General features: G+C 42.4%; 1 protein-coding gene across 3 annotated transcripts in view; it reads right to left on the bottom strand.

The window, feature by feature from the left end:
* The window catches only part of SLC45A4 (solute carrier family 45 member 4), an 87,438-nt gene that overhangs the window by 18,881 nt on the left and 41,088 nt on the right, over positions 1-27,469 (bottom strand). For all 3 annotated transcript variants that reach the window (XM_071553762.1, XM_071553763.1, XM_071553761.1), the window contains exon 2: positions 16,805-17,424. In XM_071553762.1, the coding sequence (XP_071409863.1) occupies positions 16,805-17,048 (244 nt within the window). In that variant the 5' untranslated portion in view covers positions 17,049-17,424. The remainder of the gene's footprint in view (positions 1-16,804; positions 17,425-27,469) is intronic.

The raw sequence follows: 27,469 nt of genomic DNA, 5'->3' as shown, positions 1-27,469 counted from the left end.
CAGGATCTTTCCTGAACTGAACATAATACCAATGAATGGTTTGGGCTGGAAAGGACCTTAAAGATCATCTCACTCCAACCCCTGCCATGGGCAGGAACACCTTGCACTGGATCAGGTTGCTCAGAGCCCCATTGCCTTGAATATTTCCAGGGATGAGGCATCCAAAACTTCTCTGGGCAACCTCCCTCTGGGTCCCCCAGAGAAAGTGCCAACAAGCTGCAATGTCTATTTTGACAACTGCATCACCATGAAACCTTGGCCACAAATCCTTTGTTTCTTGTGATCTCCCCTCAGATTTTAGGACTTTTAATGGCTCAGAGCTTGTGTGGGACTTGGAGCTGCCAAAAAACCCCCACTCCTGAGCCAAAATATATTGAACCAATGCACTGGGATAGGCTTGAGTGGTGGTCTGAGCACTCGTGTGCTGAGTTTGCTGCACCCATGAGAAACCACCTTTCAGCTTCTGCATTGAAACAGCAGCTCTGCCCAACAGGGAAGTGACATAGAAAAGCACAGTGATTTCTCCTGGTGTCCATCACCATGATTTGAGCAGTGAGACCACAAGCTTTTAAGAAGGAAATAATTTTAAAGCACTGCTTGAAATCAGAGTCTGGTAGGACATGAGACAAGGCAGACTCTAATTTGCACCCCAAATGCTGCAGTGTCTCACAGCTGCTGGGGGGGAGAAGAAATGTAGACATTTTATGTGGGAAATTTTGCTTTTCATTCAGTGACTCCTGCCCAGCCTGTACAAGACACTTGCTCAAGACAAGCATCTGCTCAGAAGCAGCAAACAGCACAACAACAGTGGAGAAAAACGATACCAATCAATACTTGGTGATCACAAAGCTCAGTTTAGTTGCACAAGTGCAGGTGGAAGAACTCAGACCAAAACTGTCAAGCTTTTCAATGCTGCAGGCTGTACACACTCAAATGATTGCCCAGCAAGCTGTCAGGCATCTTCACTCGCTCCGTGTCTTGGGAACGACCTATTGCATAAACACCACGCAAAATAGCAGCAATATCAAAACTGTGGCTTCAATCTTCCCACTGGTAACACTCACTCCCATCCTGAAATTCCTCTTGTGCCTGTCAAATCCGAGCTCTGCTGCTTAGCCTGCAACATTCACGAGCTGTCAGCACATTATATACATCTTACAGGCAGGAGTATGAGCGCACTGCAAGCTGAGCACGCTTTGCTGGAGCACAAACACCTGCAAGAAGTCTCTTGTCTCCCTCCTCCTCCTCCTCCTCTTTCTCCTGGCTAGCTCTGTGCAAATGAGGAATTTGTTCTGGGACATGAAAACACAATGTCTTCATTTGGATGGGGTTAGGAGCACCAAGGCAGTGATAATCAAGAGAGCAGATCATTAATAGGAGTATCACAAGGACATAAATAGCATGAAAGACTGAAATCTGAGGGCAAAATGCAGAGAATTCTTTCCAAAAGGACCATCAGCTGCAGCCCACCTGCAATGCTCAGGAAAAACCCACAGGACCAGTTGGTTAAAACTTGGCTGTAATTATGCCAAGGTCATGGGTTCAATCCCTTGTGTGGGCTATTGACTTAAGAGTTGGACTTGGTGATCCTTGTGGGTCCCTTCCAACTCAGAACAGTCTGTGATTCTGTGACCAAAGAGGCACTGCAGGGGAGAGGGCTGGGGGACTGTGTGTCTCCCTCTGCCAGGACAGGGACTGCTCCCTGCATTGCTGTGGCATCCAAACCTCTGATGGCACATCCAGGCCTTTAAAATGCACCTATGTTTCTGCTTTAGCCACTCCTTGTTTATAGACAAAATCTGGATCTACATTAGAGATAAAGGAAGAAATAACTAACAGGAAAACTAAAATGATGACGTTAGGTTAGAGATGTAACAAAACTGTCCAACATCCTTAATACTTGTATTTCAAATTTTAAATTTCTTCAGGAGCTGGATGCAAACAAGTGACACGGTTACAGCAGAAACAAATTCCAAAAATTTGGAAACTATTAACATGCCATGTCTGCAACTAGACCAGAGCCACCCATTCTGAAAGACCAACTAAACTGTTAATAAACCAAAGCTCTTGCCCTTCAACAGCTTCAGTACAGAAATACTGGTGTGGTGTTTCACATGCAGAGTTCTGGAGGAGGTTTTAAGCTGCTCAAGAGTAATATCCCCTTCTGGCAAAGCTGTTCTGCCTTTTGAAATCCCCCATGCAACAGCACGCCAGCAGCAACCACGGTGGGTTAAATGACACTTCTGGAAAGTGGAATTAAGGAAATAAGTGACAGGCCTCTTCAAGGATTTCATCATCCAGCTCTCCCATTTTCTGTCTCTGCTCAATTATTCTCAGCCTCCCACAACTGTCCTCCCCTTCTCATATTTGGCAACCATGGGAGCCGTCAGTGTTTCATTAAGCTCTGCTCCTGCTCTGCTCTTCTGCCAAAAGTTGTGGAAAGGTTTATGTGGCTTCCCTGACAATTTCTGGTTATAACCCACTTTTATGGTGCTGTGTCAGGAAAGAGAAGTGTATGTTGAGAGAAGGGAGCCAGAGGAGTGTGGGGAAGGGGGAGAGGGGAAGGCCAAGTCTGAGAACAACTGAGGTTTGAGGCATCAGAGAGCACTGATTTGCAGGCAGGAAAATGTGGTTTTCCCTTTAGCCTGATCACAAACACTCTCAAGTAAGGCTTTTAAAGCTTCAATTATTTATTTTAAAGTTTCTAACCCTCCTACTAACCTACTTCCACAGGAGTAACTGGTACAGTAATTCAGGTAGAAGGAAGCTATTTCTAGCTTACTGCCCTTGTAACAATCCAGTTTTTTGCTTCTTTATCCAACATTGGCATATAATGTCTATGCCTTGATTTATTTGCTACTCCTGCTGCTGCTGAAGAGGAGGAATCAAAGGCAATGCATATGACATGCCCTCCTCAAGGAAAAAACAAAGGATCAACTGCTGTGACTACAGCTAATTAGCAATTCCTATAGATTCCACAGATTACATCCTTATCAAACCCACTGTATTTGTTTTTGCCAGGGTACATTCAGACCAGTGAAAAGTGCCAGGTTTACTTAAGCCAGAGGCTGAATGTTTCAAGCACAAACACTGAGAGTGCCAAAGCAGCTTTCCCCATGCTGCAGCAGGTAAATAAGCTCCAGAGAAAGCAAGGAAAACATTGCCAAGAGCTCCTATCAACTGCTGAAGGAGACTCACTCCAGTTTTCTAGATTAGCTGTGCCATCTTTTCATCTCTTGGGAAACTTGTTTTTAACTTTTCTTCCTCTCTCACTTATTAACCAATATTTAGAAATATATCACTTTGACACTAACAAGGAATTTGCATCACGGTGCTTAATGAGCTGAAATGGAATACAAATTAAATGTGATGCAACCTCCAGTGTGCTGAACCAGCAACAATAAAAATTTTCATTTTAACCACTACTGTAGAGAAATTTTAAGGGTACAACAGAGGGGTTTACATCAAATAAAAAGCTGAACACTTTCTTCACTGTTCCAGAAATAGAACCCACAGCTGCCTTCACAATGTCACTGTGTTTATTCCCAGCCTGCCTCCTGTTGCAACTGCAGATCCAGAAGGACTCAAAGGTCACCCACACGCCACCAGCATCCATTTCCCATCCCTCACAAGGCTCTAAATGGATGCAGCCCCGTGTATGAATGCAGCAATCAATGAGCTGTGTCACCACACTGATCCTTACGGGCTGGAATTAAAATGCATCAGCTGCTGATGCCCCAGTTCCTTACGTAACTCTGCAGCACTTCCCTCTCGCTGCAAGATTACACATCAGTGGCTGTGCCATGTGTCGCCTGGAGAGATGCAGCATCCCAGTTTAGCCCAAGCTCAATAGGCCTGTTCATCACAGAGTATCGGCACATTCATAAACAAAGGCACTTTGCCTTCTAATGCCTTTCAAATTCCCAAACTCAAGAGGCTCCTACACACACAACAGAAAATTTTCCAGCACCAACTTTCAGCAACCTGCTCTATTAATCAACATTGGAGCTTTTGTTGCAGTGATTAACACGTTAATACCCCGGAACATGACCATCTACTTACACAACTGAGCCAAATCCTAACCAAAACCTCGTGTTAACATCCTTTTTTTTTTTCTCTCCAAACTGACCCAAATCTGAACTGTTAACTCTCAGTAGTCAACCCAGATTGAACTAACCCTCCCACTCCCTAAAAAAAAATCTGGTTTACAAATAGTTTCACCCTAAGAACAAGTTTCCAATGAAAACCATATTTGCTTCCCAGGGCCCTACTCAGCAGGAGGAGCAGCCTGAGCCCCTGGAGCTCTGGTCAGTTCTGCTCCACAGGGCAAGGAGTTTGTGCCCAAGGGAAGCCCTGACCACCCTTCCACACTATCCAGGCCCCTGGAGGAGGTGAAAGCCTGATGGACACAACTAAGCAAGGGCATGGGTAGGACATCCCAAATTTCCTGAGACTTGCTCACAGTCAGGATTTTAAACCACCACTGTGCAAACACTGGGCCAGAAGGCATCACCTGGATATTAATTCCCATTCACTGCAGCAAAAGTTTATCCTTGATGTGTTTGTTCCACTCCACCAACCCCCAAGCCCTGGGGAACCATAAAGGCTCTGGTTCACACTGCCAAACAAATGCCTGGCATTAACAGAGCCCAGCATGGCATCTGGGGAGTGTATCCAGGAACAGAACTTGCAAAAGGAAGGCAAGCAGACTTGAGGGTAGCCAAAAAAGTATTTTTTTGTTGAGCAGGCAGACAGACAGAGTTTGGTCAGCACAATATTTCCGTCTCTGAATTGCAAGCAGTAAGGAAAACAGTTCATTTCCAGCCTCAAGAGTAAAACCCAAAGAGCTGTCTCTGCGTATTGATAAAAAGCATCCTTTCCTTCCCCAGTTTTTAGGCTTGACTACACTCCTGGGAGCCATGTGAAAACAGTGACTCAAGGAGGAGGTTCTTGGTCTGTGCACCCCGGCAGGTCCCATCTCAGAACCTTCATCTTCCCCAGGATTACTGACCAGACACTGAACTTCTCATTTCATGCAGGATCACATTTTCATAGGCCTTATAAGGGTCAGTGGATGGTACAGGCAGCTCACTCTGTAATTACCCTGCCTGACCCAAACCAAGAAAAATAACTACTAAACATTATAGGTACCCAATATATACTTCATATTTAAAAGTACTTTTTTCCAGCTAGAAATGCCCAATCTGCCAAGGGGGGGAAAAGCTGAACCCATCCTACCTACACACATTGACACCAGGCAGTCTCAAAGTGCTTTGCTCCCCTTTTCAATCTTCAAAGCCTCCCCAAAAGGCACCATTCCCACAACAGGCTTACAAGAAGTGCATTGTTAATTGTTACCACACTGAAAAATCAACCTTCTGGCCTTTCTATAAAGGCTTTTGGACTATAGGTTTGTTTATGGCAGGAATAAACACTCTGCCTGGGATCATTTTAGTCAGAACTCTGCTACTGGGAAGCTCTACCAGCTAAAGAGAATGGGAACACAGCACCTGCTTTGAAATTACTTGCTGTTTTAAAAGTGGTGCTGAATTATATGAATGAATACATAAAGAAACACGCTGATTCCTCTAACTCATTATTCATTGTATGCTTAAAAAAAACCCCAAACAAAACAGAGGAATTTTGCAAATAACCCATACTAAGCTCCCAAAGAGAGACTGCATTCCTCTAGGCAGCTGCCTTTATCGAGGTTAATTCCTCATGTGGCTACATCAAGCAGAACAGAAATCCTATTAGTGCTTTCCCTGTTTGCTCCCACAAATGAACTGCAGGTTGGAGTTTGCAGGCACAGTTTTACTCCTGCAAAAACACTGCAGTTTGAATCTCTAGGTGTAGGAATGGTGGGGACAGGACTATCAGGCAGAGAGTTTTAATCAACTGAGGGTTTTCCTCCCCTAAAAAACATGTATTTTCACTATAGCTATTCATGCCACCAACCACCTGCCTTGTGGGTAAAGCATTATACAAAATCATCCTCCTAGATGAGATTTTGGGCTAAGACAGTGTTGGTGTTTATGGAGTCTGCCTTTAGCTTGCAATTCTCCTACATTTGCATGAGTTGGCTTGAACATTAACTTATATGAAACACATTCTGCACATGTACAGGAGAGATTTAAAGGCAGAGCTGCTTTCACACTGGAGTCTTCTAAACTCTACTCAAATAAAACCCTTGATCTTGGTATTCTGAGCTTGCAGGATTGTACTACAAAGTTGCACAAATAAGAAATTTGGTACCTAGAGCAGAGTCTTGGGCATCACTCCCAACAACTCCCTCACTGTGTCCCAAAGAAGGGGCTCCCCCATCCTCACTGAGCTGCTTAAAAATGACACAATTCTATGTGAAGGACAATGAGATCCATGGAGTCACTTTGCACCAAACAACTGGAGCTGACAGGAATAAAACCTGAAATCAAACAAGCAGAGCACACCAGTCAATAAGACAGCAAACCTTTCCAAATGTGCAAATTAGGAGAGTTAGGCCCTACTGGGGACAAAGAATTCTTTTCCAACAACCAGAAAAGTACTTTTATCCTACTGTGCAAAGCAGTTTTCCTTAAAATCACTCTGCTTGTAACCTTTTTCCTTGTAATTTGAACTTATAAAAGAATGGAATGAATTATATATTATATATATATATAGTATATTTTATATGTATATCTTATACATCTATGTTACATATTATATACACACATTTAAGTTCTGTATGTTGCAGGTGTAGTCAGCAACACAGCATTATCCAGTTATCCAACAAAGAATCTGAATAATTTAAGACTGAAACTCAAATAACTTTCAAGACTGAATTTGGCAATCCTTCCATATCTGACAAAGGGAAAGTTGTACCAAAATCCTCTCCTGAAGGTTGCATTACAGCTTAAAAACATCTGAAGACTTATTTTAAAGACATTTTCCATGTCAACAGGGTAAGAAAACACAGTGCAGAAAAATAACCTTCCTCTTCATTTATCTGCATAACCTCTGGCACACGTTGGGATCCAAAGCAATGGAGTCCTTGGCACAAGATTTACAACCCATGACTTTGGCCACCTCAGAGAAGGGACAGCACTTGTCAGACTATTCCTTAATTAAATCACAGAGAAAGAGCCACCCTCAGCTTTTCAGCTGATTGCACAGTCTGGTTTTCTCATGTTGTCCCAAATACCCTGAGAGCTTCCCCTGAGCTTCTCCACTGTGACACAGGGAGGGGTATTGGGAGACCCAAAGTCACTGGGGAAGGGGCGTCAACTCTGCTCTCACAGGTCACAGTAATGACCTCTGAGATGTCAGCCAGTTTGGGTTTGAAAACTGTGTTTCTGCCACACTTCTGTTTGTTTTAAGGGGAAGAAGAGAAAAAATTAAGTTCAATTTTCATTTCAGGCAGACCACAAAGTTTTGTCTGCTCTTATTTAAAGTCAGTGTTAAGAAGCATCGTTCAGTTTGTGTCAGAGGGCAGATTTAAATTAAGTATTGGGAAGAAATTCTTCCCTGTGAGGGTGGTGAGGCCCTGGCACAGGTTGGGCAGAGAAGCTGTGGCTGCCCCAGCCCTGGAAGTGTTAAAGGCCAGCTCGGATGGGGTTTGGACCAACCTGGGATAGTGGAAGGTGTCCCTGTCCATTAGGCATTAATACCAAGAACTTGTCCCTTAGTGAAGAAACCCCATTGAATCAGCAGATTTTCTAAGCAGGCAGATGCAGTGCAGAACCTCTGCAGATGTGAAAAGCTGACACCCAAATCCAGCAGCCAGAAACCTCTTTCCCTAAAGTTTTACAGAATAATGACTCAAGGGGAGAAACAAGGAGTGGAGCACGAGGCATCTGCTCTTCATTTCTGTGGAACAAACCAGCAGATCAGACACTGCCAAGGCTGCAGCGACATCCCATCGCTGCATAAATTGTTTAATTTGCATCTGAGTATGATAAACAATCATTTTGGAGTCACCTGATGCAGCCCATGTAGGACAGCAGGTATGCCTGTAATGACTCTTCCTTGCCAGAAAATGTCTGGCTTGGTAGGACACTGTGCCTGACTTTCCAAATCAGGCAAAGAAAACACGGTGGTTACTGCAACTGCCTCCTAATTAACTAATTAACCCAGTAAACAATCATTTATCTAAATACCCAGGACACTTTGGTTTAGACCCGTGAATATTTCTCCCAAAGTTTCAAAGTTTAATACTAACCTTGGAATAAGTAATTTAATATTTATTTTTCTGCCACTCAAGTGAACCCTGAAGGGCATGAACTTGATCTCCATTCTACAAAGTAATCCTTTACTTTCCAGAAGTGTCCAGATATAACATTTGTAAGAGGTATTAAAACACTTCCAGATCAAGAGCTCATTTAAAGCCAGTGGGATATTTTTGGAATTTGCAGATTATCCTGAGGTGGGGAGGGGAGCTCAATTCTGATAGACTGAATTATTGAAAGACCATTGTTTACAGAGCAGCACAACTGATAAAAGCAGGAAATTCATGTTTTTATACAGTCCATATGTGAGAACACATAGAAAATGATCCAGCTCTGCATATCACATGAGCCAGAAAGAACAGACATTGAGATCCAGGAGAAATTCAAGGTTAAGATATCTCAGCACAAGTTATACAAAATTTATCAACATATGAAAAGCAATTGCACTGCCTCATGGGGGGTATTTGCCAAAGACAGAGCTGATACCAAGGACAGAACCAGGACTGAGCCTTTCTATTCACCATTCTCCATATCAGCACTTCCATAAGGAAAAAACAGTGTGCTCTGGAAGTGTCTGAAGGCTTCTGGAGCTTCTGAGCTTTAAATTCAATTTATTTCTGTACAAAACCAGGTCACGTTCAGTTTACAGGCTCTGCATCCACTACAGTGCAAAAAACAATCCACCCTGAGGCTCCAAGTGAAGATCACCAAATGTTAATACAGTGTTGGGTTTATCTGTTTATGGAAAAATCTGCACCTGTGCTGCTTTGTACCCAGTTACTCAAGACTTCAGAGAAGGGAAGATGTTTGTGGAGTGACATGAGCTATAGGGGATTTATCCAAACCAATGTAAATACAATCCACAACATGGGCTTTCCCTGCTTAGTTAAATGAATTCGTATTAATTTTATCATTAAACTGAATCAGTAGCACAAAACATTTCCAATAATTTCTTGCAAAATAGCCTGCAGGAAGCATATCTGAAACTTCCTCAACTGTTTGGTGAAAAGAGAATGATTAAATGGGATCCCAGAGGGGCATCACAGCAGAGAGACTGTTGCAACAAGCACACAGGGGACCCAGGAGACAGAGCTCAGGGGCTGCAGCTCTGACAACCCTTTATTAAAGCATTACAGCAGCTGCCAGCAGCCTGTTGACATTCTTTTCATTTCCAGAGTGGCTTTAATTTTATTTCCTTGAAAAGTAAGACTCCTGTTCACTGAGGAGCTCTCAGCCATTCCCTTTTCATAACCTGCTGCACAATCCACATCCAACAGAAACCCATTTATGTGAGTCTGGGGGTTGCAATTTCAGTGCTGGGCACCCAAATCTCAGCTCTGCATCTGCAGGTCTCCACCACCAGAGCCCCATCCCAGAGCTGAAAGGTTTCTTTTTAAAGAACAGGCAATTGCCTGCTGGAAAATTGCCCTGGGGGCAATTACCTTGTAATAAAGAGCATGGAAGCAGAGTCATGTTTCTTCTGTTACTGCCACAGCAAAGTTCCCTCTGGGTCAGAGTCGAGGGTCAGACTCAAACTGTGAACAGAAAACTCGTGCATGGACAGTCACAGATTCACCTGACATCCTGCTCTAGATGGGGTGTTTGGACAGGAGTGTAAAGAGATGGGGGTGGGAAGGACACTGAGAGGAAGGGTTTAGGCTAAGAAAAAGGTTGGGTAAATGTATGTTTAAAACCACTTCCTTTTAGTGCATTTCCAGGAGGCCAAAGTCTGTCCCTACCTCTCCCATCCTTTCCCCACTACTCACAGAAAATCTTAGTAAAAACCCAAGGATCCTGCAGTTCCCTGACTCCCATCTGTGCCCATGTCCACTCTAGAACTGCCCTTGAAAGCAGCAGAAAACCTCTTGGCTTGCCTTGACTAAACAACAGGGTGGGTCCAGTGTGCATGGGAAGAAAGAATTTCACATGAGTTCAATGACCCAGTGGTAAAAGAGAAGTAAAAAGCATGTTCACAATAGAGTGGAAAAAATGTAAAGGTATTGGCTGATATGCAAATTAAAATTAAAAAATGTTTTAATACAGTCCATAACCAGTTCATCACTATTAGCTTGTAGCAGTATTATAAATTAGTCCTTATTTCTGCTGCTTTACTGGACCTCCTTGGGGCAGGAGAGAGGGGATTTGGGAAGGAAGGAGAACACAGATCTCAAAGTACACACACCTCAGTCAGTCCAGTCTGGTCTCTCACAAAGTTTGGCTACTCCAGATAAAAAGGAGCAGCAGCTGGATGGGAAAGATTCATTGGTAGGAAGAAGCAGGTACATAAGAATAGAAATGTGCATTTCCTCCTTAGTGACTGGTTATTTCTGGAGGCCTCAAGCTCTGACAAATCACAGACTAAAGTGTCTATTGCTGCAGAAAAAAAAGGATTTGAAGAACAGACGTGATGATGAAATAAAAAAACTGCTTTTAAAGCCCCATCCTTTGCTGACAGTCTCTATTTTGACAGGTTGCTTTGCCTTGTAGTGTGTCCTGCTTCTGTCAGTCCACAGGTATCTGACCTGTTAGTGTTTCTTGTGTCATACACTGGCCACTTGCTCCAACCTCAGATCACACAAGCTCTGTATAAAAAACTTCCAAGGATTCCAAGTGTTCACACAGTTTTCATTGTGAACACTCTTTATGCTGGGGGAAAAAAAGCATTAATGTTCCCACAGAACACAATTAAAAGATCAAGGACTTTTGTTAAAGATTTGGAATGGGAAAAACAGCACAGTAGCAAGTATGAACCTTATTTTAGAAGTAGTCTCTGCAGTAGACAAAAAAAAGGGAACACAAAAGTCACCTATTGCTAAGAAATATTTCATGCCATGGGAGAAGCCTCTGAAGTCGTTTGCCCTCAGTGGTCTCTCCTAGTAAGGCTTTTCAGCCAGTCCCACAGTCTGTGTGACCCCAAAGCCTCCTGTCACCCCAGCTGAGAAGCTGCCACGTGTTATCAGTGGTGCCTCTGAAGGCCACACTCCGTGGTACTTAAAGAAAAACAGAATATTATATATTCAAAAAAAAGCTGTCAGGAACAGCTGTTGCGCAACTGCCAAACCACGTGGCCTTTTCCTTGATATGAAAATAAAGCACATGCTCCCAAGTGCTCCCAGCATTAAAAACCTTGATTAGTTCCACAGCACCTTTCTTTTAAAGGTGCCTTAAATGTATCTTTAACTAAACCTTCCACTAAGGACTAACTGTGTTCAAAATCTGTGCTGCTCTTGGTTTGAGGTCAAAAGATATTTTATGTGAATGATACATGATATGAAAGTCCTGCTTGCTGGTAAAAAAAATGGGGGGGGGCAGGGGGGGACAAAAATATAAAGGGACAGTAAAATTAGTCTTACACAACCTCTCAGTGGGCATAAACTTAGTCAATAAGTAAAAAGTGATGGGTGGAGAGGTTTTACAGAGCAATTAATGGGATAGTATCTGCAGCCTTACACATTCCACCACATGAGATCTGAATCCAAACCTGACATGATCTTACAGACTAACTCCAAAGCTAACAAGGCTGAAAAATGTATTTAATTGTTTATTATTCCAGGTTTTCTGGATCCACTGTATATTCAGTTCTTGCCCTTAGGTTAGCCATGTTACAATCCCCTCTGGGGACAGGCCAGCTCTCAAGCCACTAATTCTTCCACGGAGAATTCCAGATCCTGCAATTCACTCTTGGCATCCAATGCAGCCCAGACGGAGCTGGGCTGAACAGGAATTTAACTCTGGGAGTCCAAGAGCAGGTTACAGCAACTCAGTTTCCTCCTGGTGAGACAAGGCAAGTTAAGCCACAGCTGAAATGGAAGATGCAGCTTTGTAGAGGGTTATAAATACCTATAACCTCAATGTAACCCCTGGCAGTGATGAGGAATGAACTGCACTACTTGAGCTGAGCTGAAATAGGGTCAGTGCTTTGTGCTGAAGAGCTTCCTCCATCTCCAAGAGGTTTTCCAGCCACTCAGCCCTTTTACACTTGAATTACAGGCAGCCTCTGGCAGCCCATCCGATCCCTTTGTTCCCTTCTGCCCCAGCACATCTTTAAGGTTTTTAGATTTCCTTTGATCTCAGGCTTAGCCTTAGAAAGACCATCCCCTTCCACACTGAACTGAGTCAGCAGTTGATACCTCAATTCCTTTGAAGAAACAGACCTAGAAGGTAATTTATCTGTACAATTTCATGCTTGGTTTCCAAACACATCTCCATAATCTCCCCTCTACCTACACCCATTTTCTCAAGCAGGCATCAACACTCATTTCCAATGGGGACAGTCACCAGTTCACACTAAGAGAGTTCACTCTGTGATATTGAATCTCTTCAGCATAATGAGTTCTCAGCTACCACAGAGATTTCTCAGAATCAGCAGTTTGAATTATTGCTTAACACACTTTTTCCATACTGGCAATTTCACATGAACTCGATTTCAAGACCCCTCAAGTATGGTTTGCTAAGCTTCAGGCTGCAGGAATTTAGAATGTTAGGTAATTATTTTTTTTCTGAAATATTATATCTAAATGATTTAGTTACAAAATAACAGCCCAAATCCCTGAACAGCTTTCCTACAACATGAAACAGGAGCAACTACAGCATCTGGCTGATTTGAAAGGATTTAATGAGAGAAATAATTTCTTTTCCAAACAAAAATAATGTATGTTATTCTGCTCTGCTTAGCTCAGCCTTTCTCTTTAGCAAAATCTATTAATTAGCACTGAAAAATAGAGTGTGCAGAAATACTGTTCTTCAGTGTTATTGCCTAAAAAAAAAGCTCAAGGTTAAGCTTAAAATGACCAGCTTCAATATTTAATGCTGGACTAGCCAATGTTCACTACCAGGACCCATTAACTTACACAGGTGCTCAGACAGGAAATGCACAAACCCACAGCTATTCCTGCTCCAACCAGAGAAATCCCGAAATCTCAGTGACACCAGAAAGGCAGGCAGCACATGTAAACTCATTTACCTCATGTTTCCTTATGAAACAATGTAAATGTACACAGTTTCTTGCTAAAAGCACTGGTGTAATATATTTAATTTATGCAGGGGAATGAGGAACAACTCTGGTGCTGACAGTCACTTCTGTGCCATTAACTATTCATAAAACACTCAATAGCATTGAAAGAGCCTTTGAAGCAACAGTAAAGCCTTGACAAAGCTTTTATCCTATTAAATATGAAATGTGAAGTTTCATGTTTACAGCTACCACTACTCATTAGTCAGGCAGTGAGTTTTTCACACTGAAAGCAGCAGCCACCAGTTACAACATACAGATTTTTGTCTGCCACAACTCTAATGAAACAGGATTCCACCTTTCAGAACAACTAAAACGGATTTACTGCTTGCAATACAACCCAAATTACAATGGAAATATTCTGATTTTATCAAAGTATGTATTTACTGATGGTTTAAAGTGTTATTAACAGAAATCATGTATTGTGATTTAATTAAACAAGGTGCTTCAAAAGGTAACAGTTCCTCCAAGTTTATACCCTACCAGTCATCAGTTTCTCCTCCTTTTGCTTTTATTGAAGCAAAATTCCTTGTAAAAGACTTGTATGATGTATCCAAATCTTCCATGAACTTACGAACTGGAAGTAGTTTTTGAGGATTAATCCTTGGAAGCAAAGTTTAATGACGGAAGAAGATACACTGTGATTTATAAACAATAGCAGGGATTTCCATTCCCTCTCACAGATAGGCAGCATTAAGTACCAGATGTTTCGGAAGACATAGTTTTACATCCTCTGAATTCTTCCCAACACCTTTGCTGCTTCATTTTGAATTCTTAAGCTGCAGATTCTAAGAAACCAAAGATCAAGTTAGAATTACAAAAACATGGAATATGTATTTGGGTTGTTCATGTTGCTGAGCTACTAAAGCCCAGTTATGACTGTGGGGCTGTTACAGATTTGTAGCTGCATTTCTGACACAGCAACTCAACAGCAACCCAAACACAGCAATAAAGACAACAATTAAAACCAGAAATCAGAATGTATTTTGGTAGGGGTACAGCAACTCAGGCACTTCAGGACCTTTCCAATTCATGGCATCCATTGATTCAAGTAACCTTCAATGGTGTCTTTAGGTCTTTTGTTAAGGTTTTGGAACTTCGGGAAATTTGAACACAATGACTATACAAAGGAGCATCTCCTTCAGCTGATGAAATTTTGTGGGCCACAGAACAAGTAGGACAAGCTGTCCATCTGCCAAATCGTAACTACACCTCTGATCCAGGTACACAACCTGCAAGGAAAGTCAAATACAAGCAGCAAGGGTGGAACAAGCAGTAAGGGTGGAACACTATTCTAACGTGCCCAAGGTTTTCAGGGTGGCAGCTGATAAGAATCTCATGTGATTTCAGTGACCAAAGTTTCCTCTGAGGTACAGAACACACCATAAAGTTTAATTGTCAATACTCAGCACACTCCGTGAAGAATCATCTCTTTTTTTAATACTCAAAGGCTTCTTGTTCTTCAGTTTATTACAAATGAAGTTGGTTGAGTCACCTCTTTCGCAAGTGCAACTTCTCAAATACAGTTGTTTGAGCCAATTTCATCTCACAGAAACTCAACGTTGCTTTCACCAGAACAAGAAGCAAATGGTATCCCAACAGCTCCACAGCTACTCTGCAACCCCCTCCAGTGAGGAATAAATGCAGTTAGTGCTGAGGCACACAGATGTTGAGGTTGATAAAGGTAAACAGACCCATGCAAGAGGTAATTATCAAACATGCCAGATAAGTCACCCGTGAATAACTTAACCCTTCAGTGAATCCAGCATTGTTAATTCCCCTGCTGAGGGAGAGAGATTTCAGTGAGTTCCCAAAGCACTAACATTTTTAACAGGTCCCTCCATTCCTTATCTCTGTGGTTGGAACATCACCTGCATCCCCACAGCCCTCGGCATCACTCTGTGGATCCGCAGCTTTTCCAGAGGTGAGGAGCTCTTATTCCCTTCCCCCAGATCCCAGTGTTATTTTGATAACTCAGGTTAGGGAAGGAAGGGAAGAGATATTTCTCAATTATCTGGAGGAAACAGCTAGAAAAGCTCACAAAAGAAATGTAAACTGGTAGAGCAGTCAGTAATTAAGAGGATGGTTTATTTACACTGTCTGACCTTACCCTATGGTAAGGTAAAGTCAGCTTAGCCAGCCTTGCATTTAATCATCCAAGTGCCAGCACAAACAAAGCCAACAAAGAAGTACAGGTCACTCACAAAACTGGGGATCTTCCCCATGCAAAGCAGGATGCAAGTTTGGGAGTTTGTGGCAGGTGGTGACAGAAGCAATGCTGCCAGTACGAGTGACTCAGGTCTCTAAATCTCAACTTACCCAAAAGACAAAAGCTCAAAACAAGTTATGGACATTACAAACATATCTAGATGAAGTTGCCAGTGTTTTATTTAGCAAGTCAGGTTGATCAGAAAAGCTTTTTGGAGCTTTTTATAATCTATTTTAATTAGGCCACTGATAGATCCATGATGAGCTTTGAAAAGGGAAATTTCCAGGAAAACATGGAGGCACAACTCATCAGCATCAACCCTGGCACCAACTGCACTGATTATTCCCTCCTTCCCTGAGTCAAAATAAACCAAATAGAAATTTCATATGAAACCACATTTTTAACTGCAGGGAGACTGCACAAAAGGATTTGTACATTGCATGCTCACAAGCTGAATCTATAATGCCCTTTTCTTATATCAAATATAAAAATATGGGTGTTTCATTCAAGGGGCTAACCTTGAAATTTTTAATGATGTGGGGAACAGTATTCACTGATGATTGTTTTACAGCTTCTGTTTGGCCAGAGCTGAGCAAGCTGTAAGGCACAACTGCCCAGATAAGCCAAAGCAAACATCATATACAAATATTATATATACAATTATACAGAGCACACACACAGTTGATTTATTCCCTCATGGAACCACGCGCAGTCTGGTGTTTCCATCATCCAGTGTCATGCAGTATTTTCTGATGCCTGATTGAGAACATGAGTTTCTAGATTTGATAAAGGTAGTACCAGATACCGTTAACACTGTGAACAGTTTATTGGAATGCTGATGGCACCACAAAGTTCAACACTGGCTGCCCCCATTCTAAGCCTCATCACACCCCCAGTACCATCTAAGGTTATTATATTGTGGTTTATTCATATGTATTCAGGTGTTATAAACTAGACAGATTAATCACACAAAACAAGACTCCCTAGTGGTTTGAAATAAATGCTGTATTTCACTAGGAGGTGGAAACACCAATTTATCCAACTGTTCTTCTGTACTGTAACATAAAGCATTTCTCCATAAATTAAAAAAAATGCTTCACTGCATTCATTTATAGCCCAATATTGTTTCTAGGACACTTACCTTGTAGTAAAGAATTTTAGTTACATTTTTTACAGAGGGAAACAATATTAGACAGAAGATGAACACATACAGAAATCCTTCCCACTTAAACACAGTCACAGTTGGATCTGTGGCACAGACAACAACGAAAGAAAACCAAAAACCTTTTTACCTTGGCAGACACCACTTCTCTTCCTCTGGCTTGAACCAATGCAAAAATACAGAGAAAGCTTCAACTAACAGAAGTGAGAATTACTTACCAATCTGCAACAACACGGGTGTTACCAAAGCTGTCTCCATGGCATAACAAAACTCCCTGCCAAACATTACTGCCCCGTGCATCACCCACAGGCGGATGGGAATCCGGTCGATGGAGCCCTCACTAATGGTCTCCTCCCTACTTTCATTCTCCTTGTTCTCTGCTTTCTGCAGCTGGGCCACAGGTAGGTCTTGAACTTGCATAGATTCCGAGTCAGCATTCTGAGGAGCCATTTTCATTACCATAAAAATATATATATATTTGTTATATCTATATAAATAATACTACCATAACTCCACAAACAAGTTAGGGTGTCTTCTCTTTATGCTTCTGTTCCTCAGGCAAGTAATGCTTATATTCCTCTTGTACAAACAGGTATCTTGCAACTTCTGGTATACATAAGAGACATCAAGAACAAAAAGCTATTTGGTAGGAATTCCAACATATGGCTTGCTGGTTTACTGTGAGTTAGAGTTAAAAATCCATAATTGCCATTCAGTTAATACCAGTTTCATAATTATTATTGAAGAAGTGCTGAAGTTGTTATTCGTGCTACAGAGAGGTGGAAAGGCGACACAAAGAGGTGCTCCACTGTTAATCCCCATCGAGTGGCTGATTAATCTGCAACAAAAAGCAAGCATTTAAAAATTTCAATAGCATTTTTCAGGATATTGTGCCCCCCCCCTTAACCATATACCCTATTTCCTGCTTCATGCTTTCCATTGTCCTTGCCTAGCACAGGGTCTTTTATTCCACGCTCCCTCCTACCTCGGCACTTTCCATTGAACTGCAGTTACGCCTCGTATTTAAATGATGCTTCAGTGTACTCGAGTTCCTCTGGCTGGTGGTCCCACACAAAGCCACAGAAGAATATCAGGGTATTTGTGTAAGATCCTCAGAACATTGAGCATAAGGCAAATTCTGGAAAGTTTGAAGCAGCTTCCATTACAGAAGCAGCATAGGATATTCCAGGACTGTGCCAGGAAGATGATTCACCAATTACCATGGTCACACAGACAGCTCCATTTAGGCTTTGAAAGTTGCCAAGGACTTTGCAGGAACCATCACACCACCTTATACTGAAGATATTCCTCAAGCAAGCATGAGCAAAACCAGCCATGATGAATGTAACTAAGGACTGATATTTAAATATTTAAATTTCTAATGAATATATATATATATATATATATACACAGCATATGAATTCATCTTTCTGCACACAAGTTCAGAGCATCTTACTCCCACATCCTGAGAGGCTGCTGAAACTCCTGAAAGCAGAATGGCACAGTATCTCCCACCATACATTGCAATTATTCAAATACATTCTAACAAGGTAAGACAAGCTCCTCCTGTATTTTCCACTCCTTTGTGCTGTAGACAAAATCTTAGCAGATCTCCCAGGCACTCAGCAATAGGACAAGGGGGCACGATGGGCTCAAGCTCTGCCAGGGGAAATTTAACTTGGAGATCAGAGAGAAATTCTTTGCAGAGAGAGTGCTCAGGCATTGGAATGGGCTTCCCAGAGAGGGGGTGGATTCCCCATCCCTGGAGGTTTTTAAACTGAGACTGGCCATGGCACTGAGTGCCATGATCTGGTAAAGGGACTGGAGTTGGACCAAGGGTTGGACTTGATGATCTCGGAGGTCTTTGCCAGCCCAATCCATTCTATGATTTATATACTGTCATATCAATCAAAATGTGCTCAAGCACATAGGAGAAAAAAACAAAACATCTTATAAAAATGAGATTACATAATGTTTTTACTGAAAGGAAGGATATTTACATCTATGCAGGCAGATGACTGAACTTGTATCCAGGACAAAACCCCTGAGGAATATGGTTCCCTGAGATGTGGGCTCTGGCAGCAGAGCCAGCCCAAGAAGTCCCCACACTGCAATTCCCTGTCCCTTCAGTTGTGGTAACAAAAACTCTTTGTGGGCTTGAGCACACACCAGATCATTAAGTGGTGAGCCTAAAAACGAGCCTGAGGAAACAGATGACATGCCTGGTGTTTACAGCACATCACAAGAGCAGCTCTGCCTTGTGTGACCTGAGACATTGTCCTACTGGAAGTGCATCCCGGGAACATCATCTTCAGCACTCCCTCCTGCTGACACCCTCCTTCCAGTTGTTCACTGCCTGTAGATTGTTCTACCATTCAAAACAGCTTTTTTGGCCTGGGGTTTTTTTGTGGTTTTTTTTGGTCTGGGATTTTTCTTCCTCTGGGCTCCCCAGGATTACTGGAATTCTCATATTTGATCACCTCAACAACAAATTAATATTAAAATTTTCATTCGAGCTGGACAAACCTTTAAAAATCACACAAGAAAGTTAAAATAACTTACTGAGCAAGTTATAGAAACCAAGTTTTAAGGTCAAGGTTTTCATCTGTAAGTATTTAAGTGGACAAAACCAAAAAGGGCTCAAGGAAGCATTTCTCCATCCTCTCAGAATTAACAGAAGATGCAACTAGTTTATCATACATATGAAGTTCTCTGTGCATTAAAAACACATCACTTCACATAACACGAGTTCTGAATGAGTAAAGGCTACATGTTCTGGAGTAGGAGCAATTATTTTAATTACAGACTAGTCACAAAATGTTTAATTGCTGGCAGACTCAGGCAAAATGTCATTTAGTAGAATTTGGAAGTAAACATGTTAGCTCCTACTATTCAAAAACCACTCAGAGTCATGGATAACACTCCTGTATGAGCTCACTTTGAAGTCTCGGGTCTTCTCTCCTGTCACTGTCTATGAAGGATTTAATCCCCTTTCATAAACACCTCATTCCATGTGCAGTTAGAGGGGATCAGGAGGAGGCACAGAGAAGGCGGCAGCTCATCACACCAGAACATTCTGTGATGCTCTGGGCAGCCTGCACACACCAGGCTGGCAGCATTTGTCCCTGGAAAGGATAAAGAGGCAGCACAAAAGAGATTTAGCTCTTAAGAGATGACTGGAAAAGTTATTTCTGAAGTGGAAGATGATGGGCAGTGATGGGATAATTTAGGAGCCAGGAATAATGGATGGTAGATGGAGGTAGACTTTGAAGCTGTAATTGACACAGATAAGAACAGCATATTTTAAACACGCCAGAAAAAGCAGTTACAGTATTCAAGGGCAACAGCAAGAGGTACAATGGGCAGGTTTTATCTAAAAGAACAGAGAATTACTGTTCCATTATGTCAATTTTGTGGTAAGCACAGCCCTAGACTTCCTGCAGCACTTTCATCTGACTCCAAGTGCATGTCTAATACAAGAGCCAGAGAATAACAAGACACGCTTTAGTTCTTTCCTAAGCCCTGCTCACTTATGTTCATATTCATTTTAGACTGATCCAGATTCTGCTACTGCTTTTTCCAAGCTCATTTTAGTAAATTTGAATAGTGGCATTCTTTCTTACTGAAGACAAATTCATTTACTTGAAGTAAATATTACAGAGGATTTTATGCAGCAAAGAACTCCAAAGTAAGTGGCAACTGAAGAGGAACTGCATAAAAATACCAAAAAGGGATTCTCCCACGTCTGCATCCAGCACAAATTGTTTTTCATGGCTGGTTTTGAAGGGCATTTTCATGACTAATAACAAGGCAGTAGAATGAAGAATTTCAGCCACAGGAAAGGTTCATGTTGGGCACGGTACAGAGGCTGAGTGTGAAGAGAAGCTGAGATACAGAAATATTCCTGATCTTGCCAGCTGTTTATGAAAGGAGGGAACTGATCACACTGGCTCTTCTTCAACCTAATTGCACATGTGACCTTTGCCCACACTGAGGCAATAACAAAAGCTATAAAGCAATAGTTAATTTTTCAACAAAACAAGCAAGTAATATATCCTGAAAATTAATTTGTAAGCAACATTTTATAAAGCTGCACAAATTTCTTGCAATCTTATTTGTTTTACTTTTACTGTGGCTCTTCCATTGAGGCTGCCTGAGTCATAACATGACTAAGTGGAAGACAAAACATGTTGCAGGCTCCACAAATCTCTATTACAATAACCCTGTGCCTCTAATAGGTGGTGTTCACAGGAAAAAAAACATGTGAACCACCAGAGAACCAGAAGAAAATTATTGCCTTTCTGTAGGGTTTTCTAAAGGGGAAGTCTTATATAGGTTGTATTTGTGGCCCACAAGATTCAGTGGTTTTCTTCTCCCCTGAGAGCACTGCGATGCTAAAGATCACAGAATCACAGAATCCACTGGGTTGGAAAGGACTTCCGAGATCATCAAGTCCAACCCTTGGTCCAACTCCAGTCCCTTTACCAGATAATGGCACTCAGTGCCACAGCCAATCTCAGTTTAAAAACCTCCAGGGATGGGGAATCCACCTCCTCTCTGGGCAGCCTATTCCAATGCCTGAGCACTCTCTCTGCAAAGAATTATTTTCTGATGACCAAGTTAAATTTCCCCTGGCAGAGCTTTTGCCCATCGTGCCCCCTTGTCCTATTGCTGAGTGCCTGGGAGAAGAGACCAACCCCCACCTGGCCAGAACTTCCCTTCAGGTAGTTCTAGACAGTGCTGAGGTCACCTTTGAGCCTCCTCTTCTCCAGGCTAAACACCCCCAGCTCCCTCAGCCTCTCCCCACAGCACTTGTGCTCCAGTCCCTTCACCACCCTGGTTGCTCTTCTCAAAAAGCTCACACCAGACAATTATACAACACGATGCCTCAGGCAAATGAGTTTATCACACTTCTCTGTGTTTGTAAGTTCAGGACTTGGGGGCTGACCAGCAGTGATTCTGCATTTGTGATCCCACCCTCTGGAAGGTCAGGCTGGCAGCACACCCATGGGTACCAAAACAAAGGAGTCAACAGTGATCCTCCTGCCCAAATCTTTAAGACTGAACTATTTTTAATGTGTGTTTCCAGATCTCTCTTGCTAACAAGGAATAGGAATTCAGTGTTTGACAAGCAAGTGGATTCTCTGGGCCAGTGCCAAAGCACATGACTGTGAGCTGTGAGTACACAGCAAGGCTCAGGTAATAACACACTTACTTTCTTGAGGAGTAATAAAGCTTGGCAAGTAGAGAACAGTTAACTGAACAAGAATTTCAAATATTTTAGAGGGTTTTCTTGCTCTGAAGTCATCAGGCAATCCTTAAGGCATTTACTGGTGTAAGAAACAATCTCAAGAGGGTAGGTGTGCTGTAAAACCACAAGATGCTGTGGGGAAAAATAAGATGAGCCCAACAAAAACTGGAATGAGCAAACCCAAAAGAATTGAGGCAGTTCTGTTCAAACACTATTGAATATCTAAGAGAAAAAGGAGGAGGGTCAGCAGAGGCACACTACCCCCTCTTCCTTCATCCTGGTGTTTAAAGTTTATTGCATTAACTTCCAATAATTTATTTAGCCATCTCTTGTCCTCAGGATCTGCCTCTTACATTATCATGACGTTTTACAATCCTCAGGATCTGCCTCTTACATTATCATGACGTTTTACAATCAAGAATACATTCTAACCAAAGTTGTCTCAAATCATAAAGAACTGCACTCAGTTTTGCTCACAGGGATTATTTTCTAGTGATGTAGGAAACACTCCAACTCAAAGATTCTGCTGTTTAAATGAATTCTACCTTGTTGATGCTGAAAGGAAGGATGTAGAGACAAGAGACACCCTGAGTCATCATTGCATACAATGTCTCTTCATGGTTTACCACAAACTTCATAAGGGAGAACAGCTAGGAAGCAATTCTAACTGAATTTAAGTTGGCTTTAATGATTCTGGTCACAGTTGTCATTGTCACATTAGGACCTGTCAGTGATCCATTCTGCTTAATACATCAAAAACTCAATAAACAACAAAAAAACACATGTAAGTGTAGTTCTATTTCAAGAAATATTTAAATGGTTGTTTGATAAAAAAGTGTAAGAATCCAAAAGCTGCCAAGTAAGATAAGACTTCTGTTCCTCACACAGCCTCATACCTTACCCTCCTCCAGTTCTTCAGTGAGTGCATCCCATGGACATCCATTAGAGCAAACACACTATTTCACTTGTGAATCATGTCAGGCCAACAAGCTTCTAAGTGCTCAGTCATTCCACTTACTTGTCAAACACTTTCTTGCCAGGTTGGTTTATGCTCAGGTTTTCAACTAATCTGGCCATATCTTGGAAAGTTATCTAGACTGATTTAAGTTTAGCTTTAATATTAGCATTGGAAAGAAAGGCATTCTGGGTTTATCTGGCTTTTCCTCAGGCTAAATAAGTGTTTGGCTGAACAATTCTACCCCCACGTAGCAGAGAAACATCTTTTATTATTCCTTCCACGATTCAATTCAAAGTGGACATTGGGTGGGTTCTGCTTCAGCATCTGACTGGTTGCGAAACGATGCATCGTTTGGGCTTGTGCCTTTTCAAGAGTAAAGTGGCACCAGTCCAAGGACAATTGCTAATGTTTTGAGTTCAAATGCTCTGTGCTCCACCACAGCAACACACAAAGAATGCTGCTGTGAAAGAAGGCTGACCTTCACCCCTCTGCAATTGTGGCTACACCACCTCACAGAAACCTGGCAGTTCTCAAAACACATTAAAAATCACTCTGTGAGATGCTGATGTGACTGATTTTGTACAGAAATACCACAAAATACATTATCAGCCTATTATACTGGTCACTCTCTGGGTTTCTCAATCACTTTAAGCTGGTATAAACAAGTACTTCCTCTAAGAGCAGCAGCCTGTCCTTCCTTTTCTTGCCTCTGGTTCCTTTCTCCCACCGTTTCCTCCACACCACACCAGCAGTGAAACACACCCTGCAATGACTGAGGCTGAAAACTGCCAAAAACTCACTCAAGCAGCCAAAGAAACCCTCTATAAAGCCAGGTTGGATTGACCTGACTGCAGGGCCCCATGGATCCATCCAGGCCATTAGCACAGGGAGGAACAGGGGCAGCAGTACCCAGAGCCATTCTGGAATTGCAGCTCGCAGAGCAAAGAAGTTGGTGGATCCCTGTGGCTCCAAGGTCAAAACTCACCTGCCCAGCTCGAGGCACCTCCTGTTGAGAGGGCAGAAGGATGCTGGGAGAGCTCCCCATGTGTTCTGCCTCCTCGTCCTCACCAGACGCAAGGCAGAACACCACTCTTGGCCAAGAGGCAGCTGTTTTCTCCCCGGCTGTTTTGCGGCTCTGTTGCTAATTATTAGCAGCTGTTTATAGTAACAGAACTGGCCACAAGGGAAGTGTTTTTGGCCCATGTCAGTACTCAAGTGTTCAGTCACCACACCAGGAAGAAAAGCATGTAGAAAACATGCCTGTTGTTTTTGGCCCAGCTGGACAAATGTGCTCAACTAACTCACTTGAAGATCAGTGGAAGGGCTGTGTCCTTCTGTGATCTGATTAAGTTATACCCTCCTAAAGGTGTAGACTCAAACCCTGTGATTTTCTACAAGCACCATCCTAGAGGTGAGTCATGAAGCCTTTGGTTCAAAAGGGCAGCAATTACAGGCAAGTAGGTAATTGTTTGAACTCCCATGAAGGCTTCTGACATAGTCAAATGCAAACACAGAGAGGTTTTCAGCTACTGCTTTTTGAAAACAGAAATATTTTAACCCCATCAGAGAGGGAAGACTGCACTTGTTCGGGAAAATTAAAAAAAAAATCAATGATATCATGTATTACTTGACAGTCCCATATGCGAGCAGTGTTACTCCAGATCCTGAAAGTCAACCTCTCGTTTTAAAAGTCTTACATCAAACTGGCCTGGCCTGTTGTGAATCACTAAAAGCCTGACAAACAAAAAGGTTAAGGCTACCTGGATGCAACAAAGAACCACATTTGACATGTCCCAACATCTAACGCATCATTCAGGTAGTCAAAGGCATTGAAACACAACAGCATAAACCAGCTTGTTCTGCAAGGACACCACACCTAAACAACCCAGCAACAAAGACCAACTGCGGCTTAGATGAGATTTTTAGCAAGTTCATCTTGAAACCTGAGATTAAAAAAAAAAAAAAAATTAAAAAAAGAAAATAAAAAGAAAAAAGCCTCTGGAAGCAGCACAGTACTTTTGCATCATGACCTACTTTCGAGGCTACCACACAATTTAGGCCACAGAAGCAAGGTCTGGGCAGGGGGAAGTCATTATGCAGCATGTTGTGAATTAAAGCGATATGGAGCAATCCACCTCACACAGAGAAACAGCATTTTTTCCACTCCTTCCAACACAAACTTTTGCCTGCCCTGAGGACTTGTAAGTCCTTGTAAGTCAGTTGTTGTCTTTTACAGCCTCTGCCCTGCTGTTTAAGCCAGGACACAACACTTGAAACACATATTCATCTAAGAGAAGCAGATGATGCTGCAGCTTTCCTACTGGTAAGGCAGAACATCTGACATCCTCCACTCCCCCAGCAAATAAATATCCCAACCACAACCCAAAACCTAAAAGCAAGGGTGTGAATTGCTTCATTCTGACAGGGTTAATGAAGACTTGTTGCATCCTTTTCTTTGTGTGTATTCAAAACTCCAGAATTTACTGAAACCTGACCAACACAGGCTTACAAGCTCCAGCCCTGTCAATGCTGAATCTTCCCCAGGGTGTTCTGCCTACTTGTTTAAATAAAACATGGCCTGGACTAGAAGCCCCTGGGCTTTCTTGGGACTCTCCTTCCACCCTCCCCCAGCTCACTCGGAAAATGGCCCAAACTAAGATTTTGGCTCCTGTTGGAAGCAATGGAGGCACAGATGTCAATCTGGGAATGACAAACCACCCCACCACGGGCTTTTCCCTGCCCAGACACATGAGGAGGAATGGAAAGCTCAAGAGAATCATAGAATAGAATCATAGAATGGATTGTGTTGGAAAAGACCTCCAAGATCATCAAGTCCAACCCTTGGTCCAACTCCAGTCCCTTTACCAGATCATGGCACTCAGTGCCACGGCCAATCTCACTTTAAAGACCTCCAGGGATGGGGAATCCACCCCCTCTCTGGGTAGCCCATTCCAATGCCTGAGCAGTCTCTCCGGAAAGAATTTTTTTCTGATCTCCAACTTCAATTTCCCCTGGCAGAGCTTTTGCCCATCGTGCCCCCTTGTCCTATTGCTGAGTGCCTGGGAGAAAAGACCAACTCCCACCTGGCCAGAACTTCCCTTCAGGGAGTTCTAGACAGTGCTGAGGTCACCTCTGAGCCTCCTCTTCTCCAGGCTAAACACTCCCAGCTCCCTCAGCCTCTCCCCACAGCACTTGTGCTCCAGTCCCTTCTCCAGCCTCGTTTCTCTACTCTGGACCCGCTCCAGCCCCTCAAGATCTTTCCTGAACTGATGGGCCCAGAACTGAATACAACACTCGAGGTGTGGCCTCACCAACGCAAAGCACAGGGGAAGGGTCACCCAGGGAAGGTGGGGAGATGAGGGTGCTCGAGACATCAGGGCCAACATCTTTGTAAGACAACTCTAGTTGGAGGCCAAAGTAATTTCTCCATTCATTACTGGGAAAGAGAGGTAGGAAATCATGGGTCTTATGAAATTACTGAAACAATTCTGGGAAGCCATCTTTTTAAGAGGGATCCAGAATTTAATGTGAGACAGACTTTATTCAGTGCATTTGATATTATACTGCTCCCCAAAGGCACAGCCTGTTAAGAATATTAGATCAGATTACATTGTTAAATCACTGCTGCTGCTGTTTTTAGTAGGAAATACTTCATTTTGTTCAACTGGAGAGGTAGCATTATCTGATTAAACACATTTTGTGTTTTACTGATGGTTGAAAACTTCATATACACTCAGTTACCCTCATGTTTATTAATCTAGATATATTAAACAAGTAAACACCTAAGGGGGTATGGGCATAAATAGCAGCAGAGAAGCCTTCAGAGCTGCTGGAAAATGTAACAGCTGGGAATAAACAGGCACTAAGAGAAGCAGTTTCACAGCACAGCAAAGGCATCTCATTTGTGACAGCTGGATCTCCAATGAGGAGGTTCTACCCCTAAACTTGGGAAAGGGCAAGACAGCAAGAACTAATAGCTGAGTACTTGCAAAATCAGAAAGATAAGAGTCAACACAAGAGCAGAGAACTCCAAACCTCATGGGACAAAGATTATTCAGCCCAGTGTGCAAAAATGTTGTTATGGGCTGACACAGCTGCAAAAAAATAACTTTCACTATGAAAACCAACTGATTTGGTCAGATAAGCACAAACTTTCCTCTGGTCCAAGCTAAGTATGGCCCAGCTTGGAATGCCCTACTAAAGAATCCTTAAGGTTTTAAAGCACGTTGAACATGACCATTATCTCCCACCAGAATTAAATGGATTCATTCTCCCTGTCTCTGTGTAGAACAGAGGAAAACAAAATTAAGGCTATCAGTAAAAATCTTAATACATTACCAAGTGGATTAACTGCAACAATCCCATCTTCCTGCAGCAGGAAGGGCAATGTCTCACCCAGTGGGGCTGATGGTGCAAGAATAATCCTATCAGGACATTTTTGCCAGTAGCTTTTTTTTTTTAGCAAGTTCCTTCACCAGGGCTGTCCCCTCCTGATTGCAGTGTGGGAAATAAAGTACCCCAGAGCAACCTTTGCAAATTACTCTCCAGAATGAGCAATACTTTCTATAATAGGTTGAGACTAATGTTTTGCATGAATATTCAGCCATAAAAACAGTCAAGCTGATTACTTAATCTGTATCTGCAAAGTTAGACATTCCTTGCAGATGTTACTGT

Source organism: Pithys albifrons, chromosome 4 (assembly GCF_047495875.1).
Source record: "Pithys albifrons albifrons isolate INPA30051 chromosome 4, PitAlb_v1, whole genome shotgun sequence".
NCBI lineage: Eukaryota > Metazoa > Chordata > Aves > Passeriformes > Thamnophilidae > Pithys > Pithys albifrons.
This window is presented reverse-complemented; position numbering and strand designations above follow the sequence as displayed.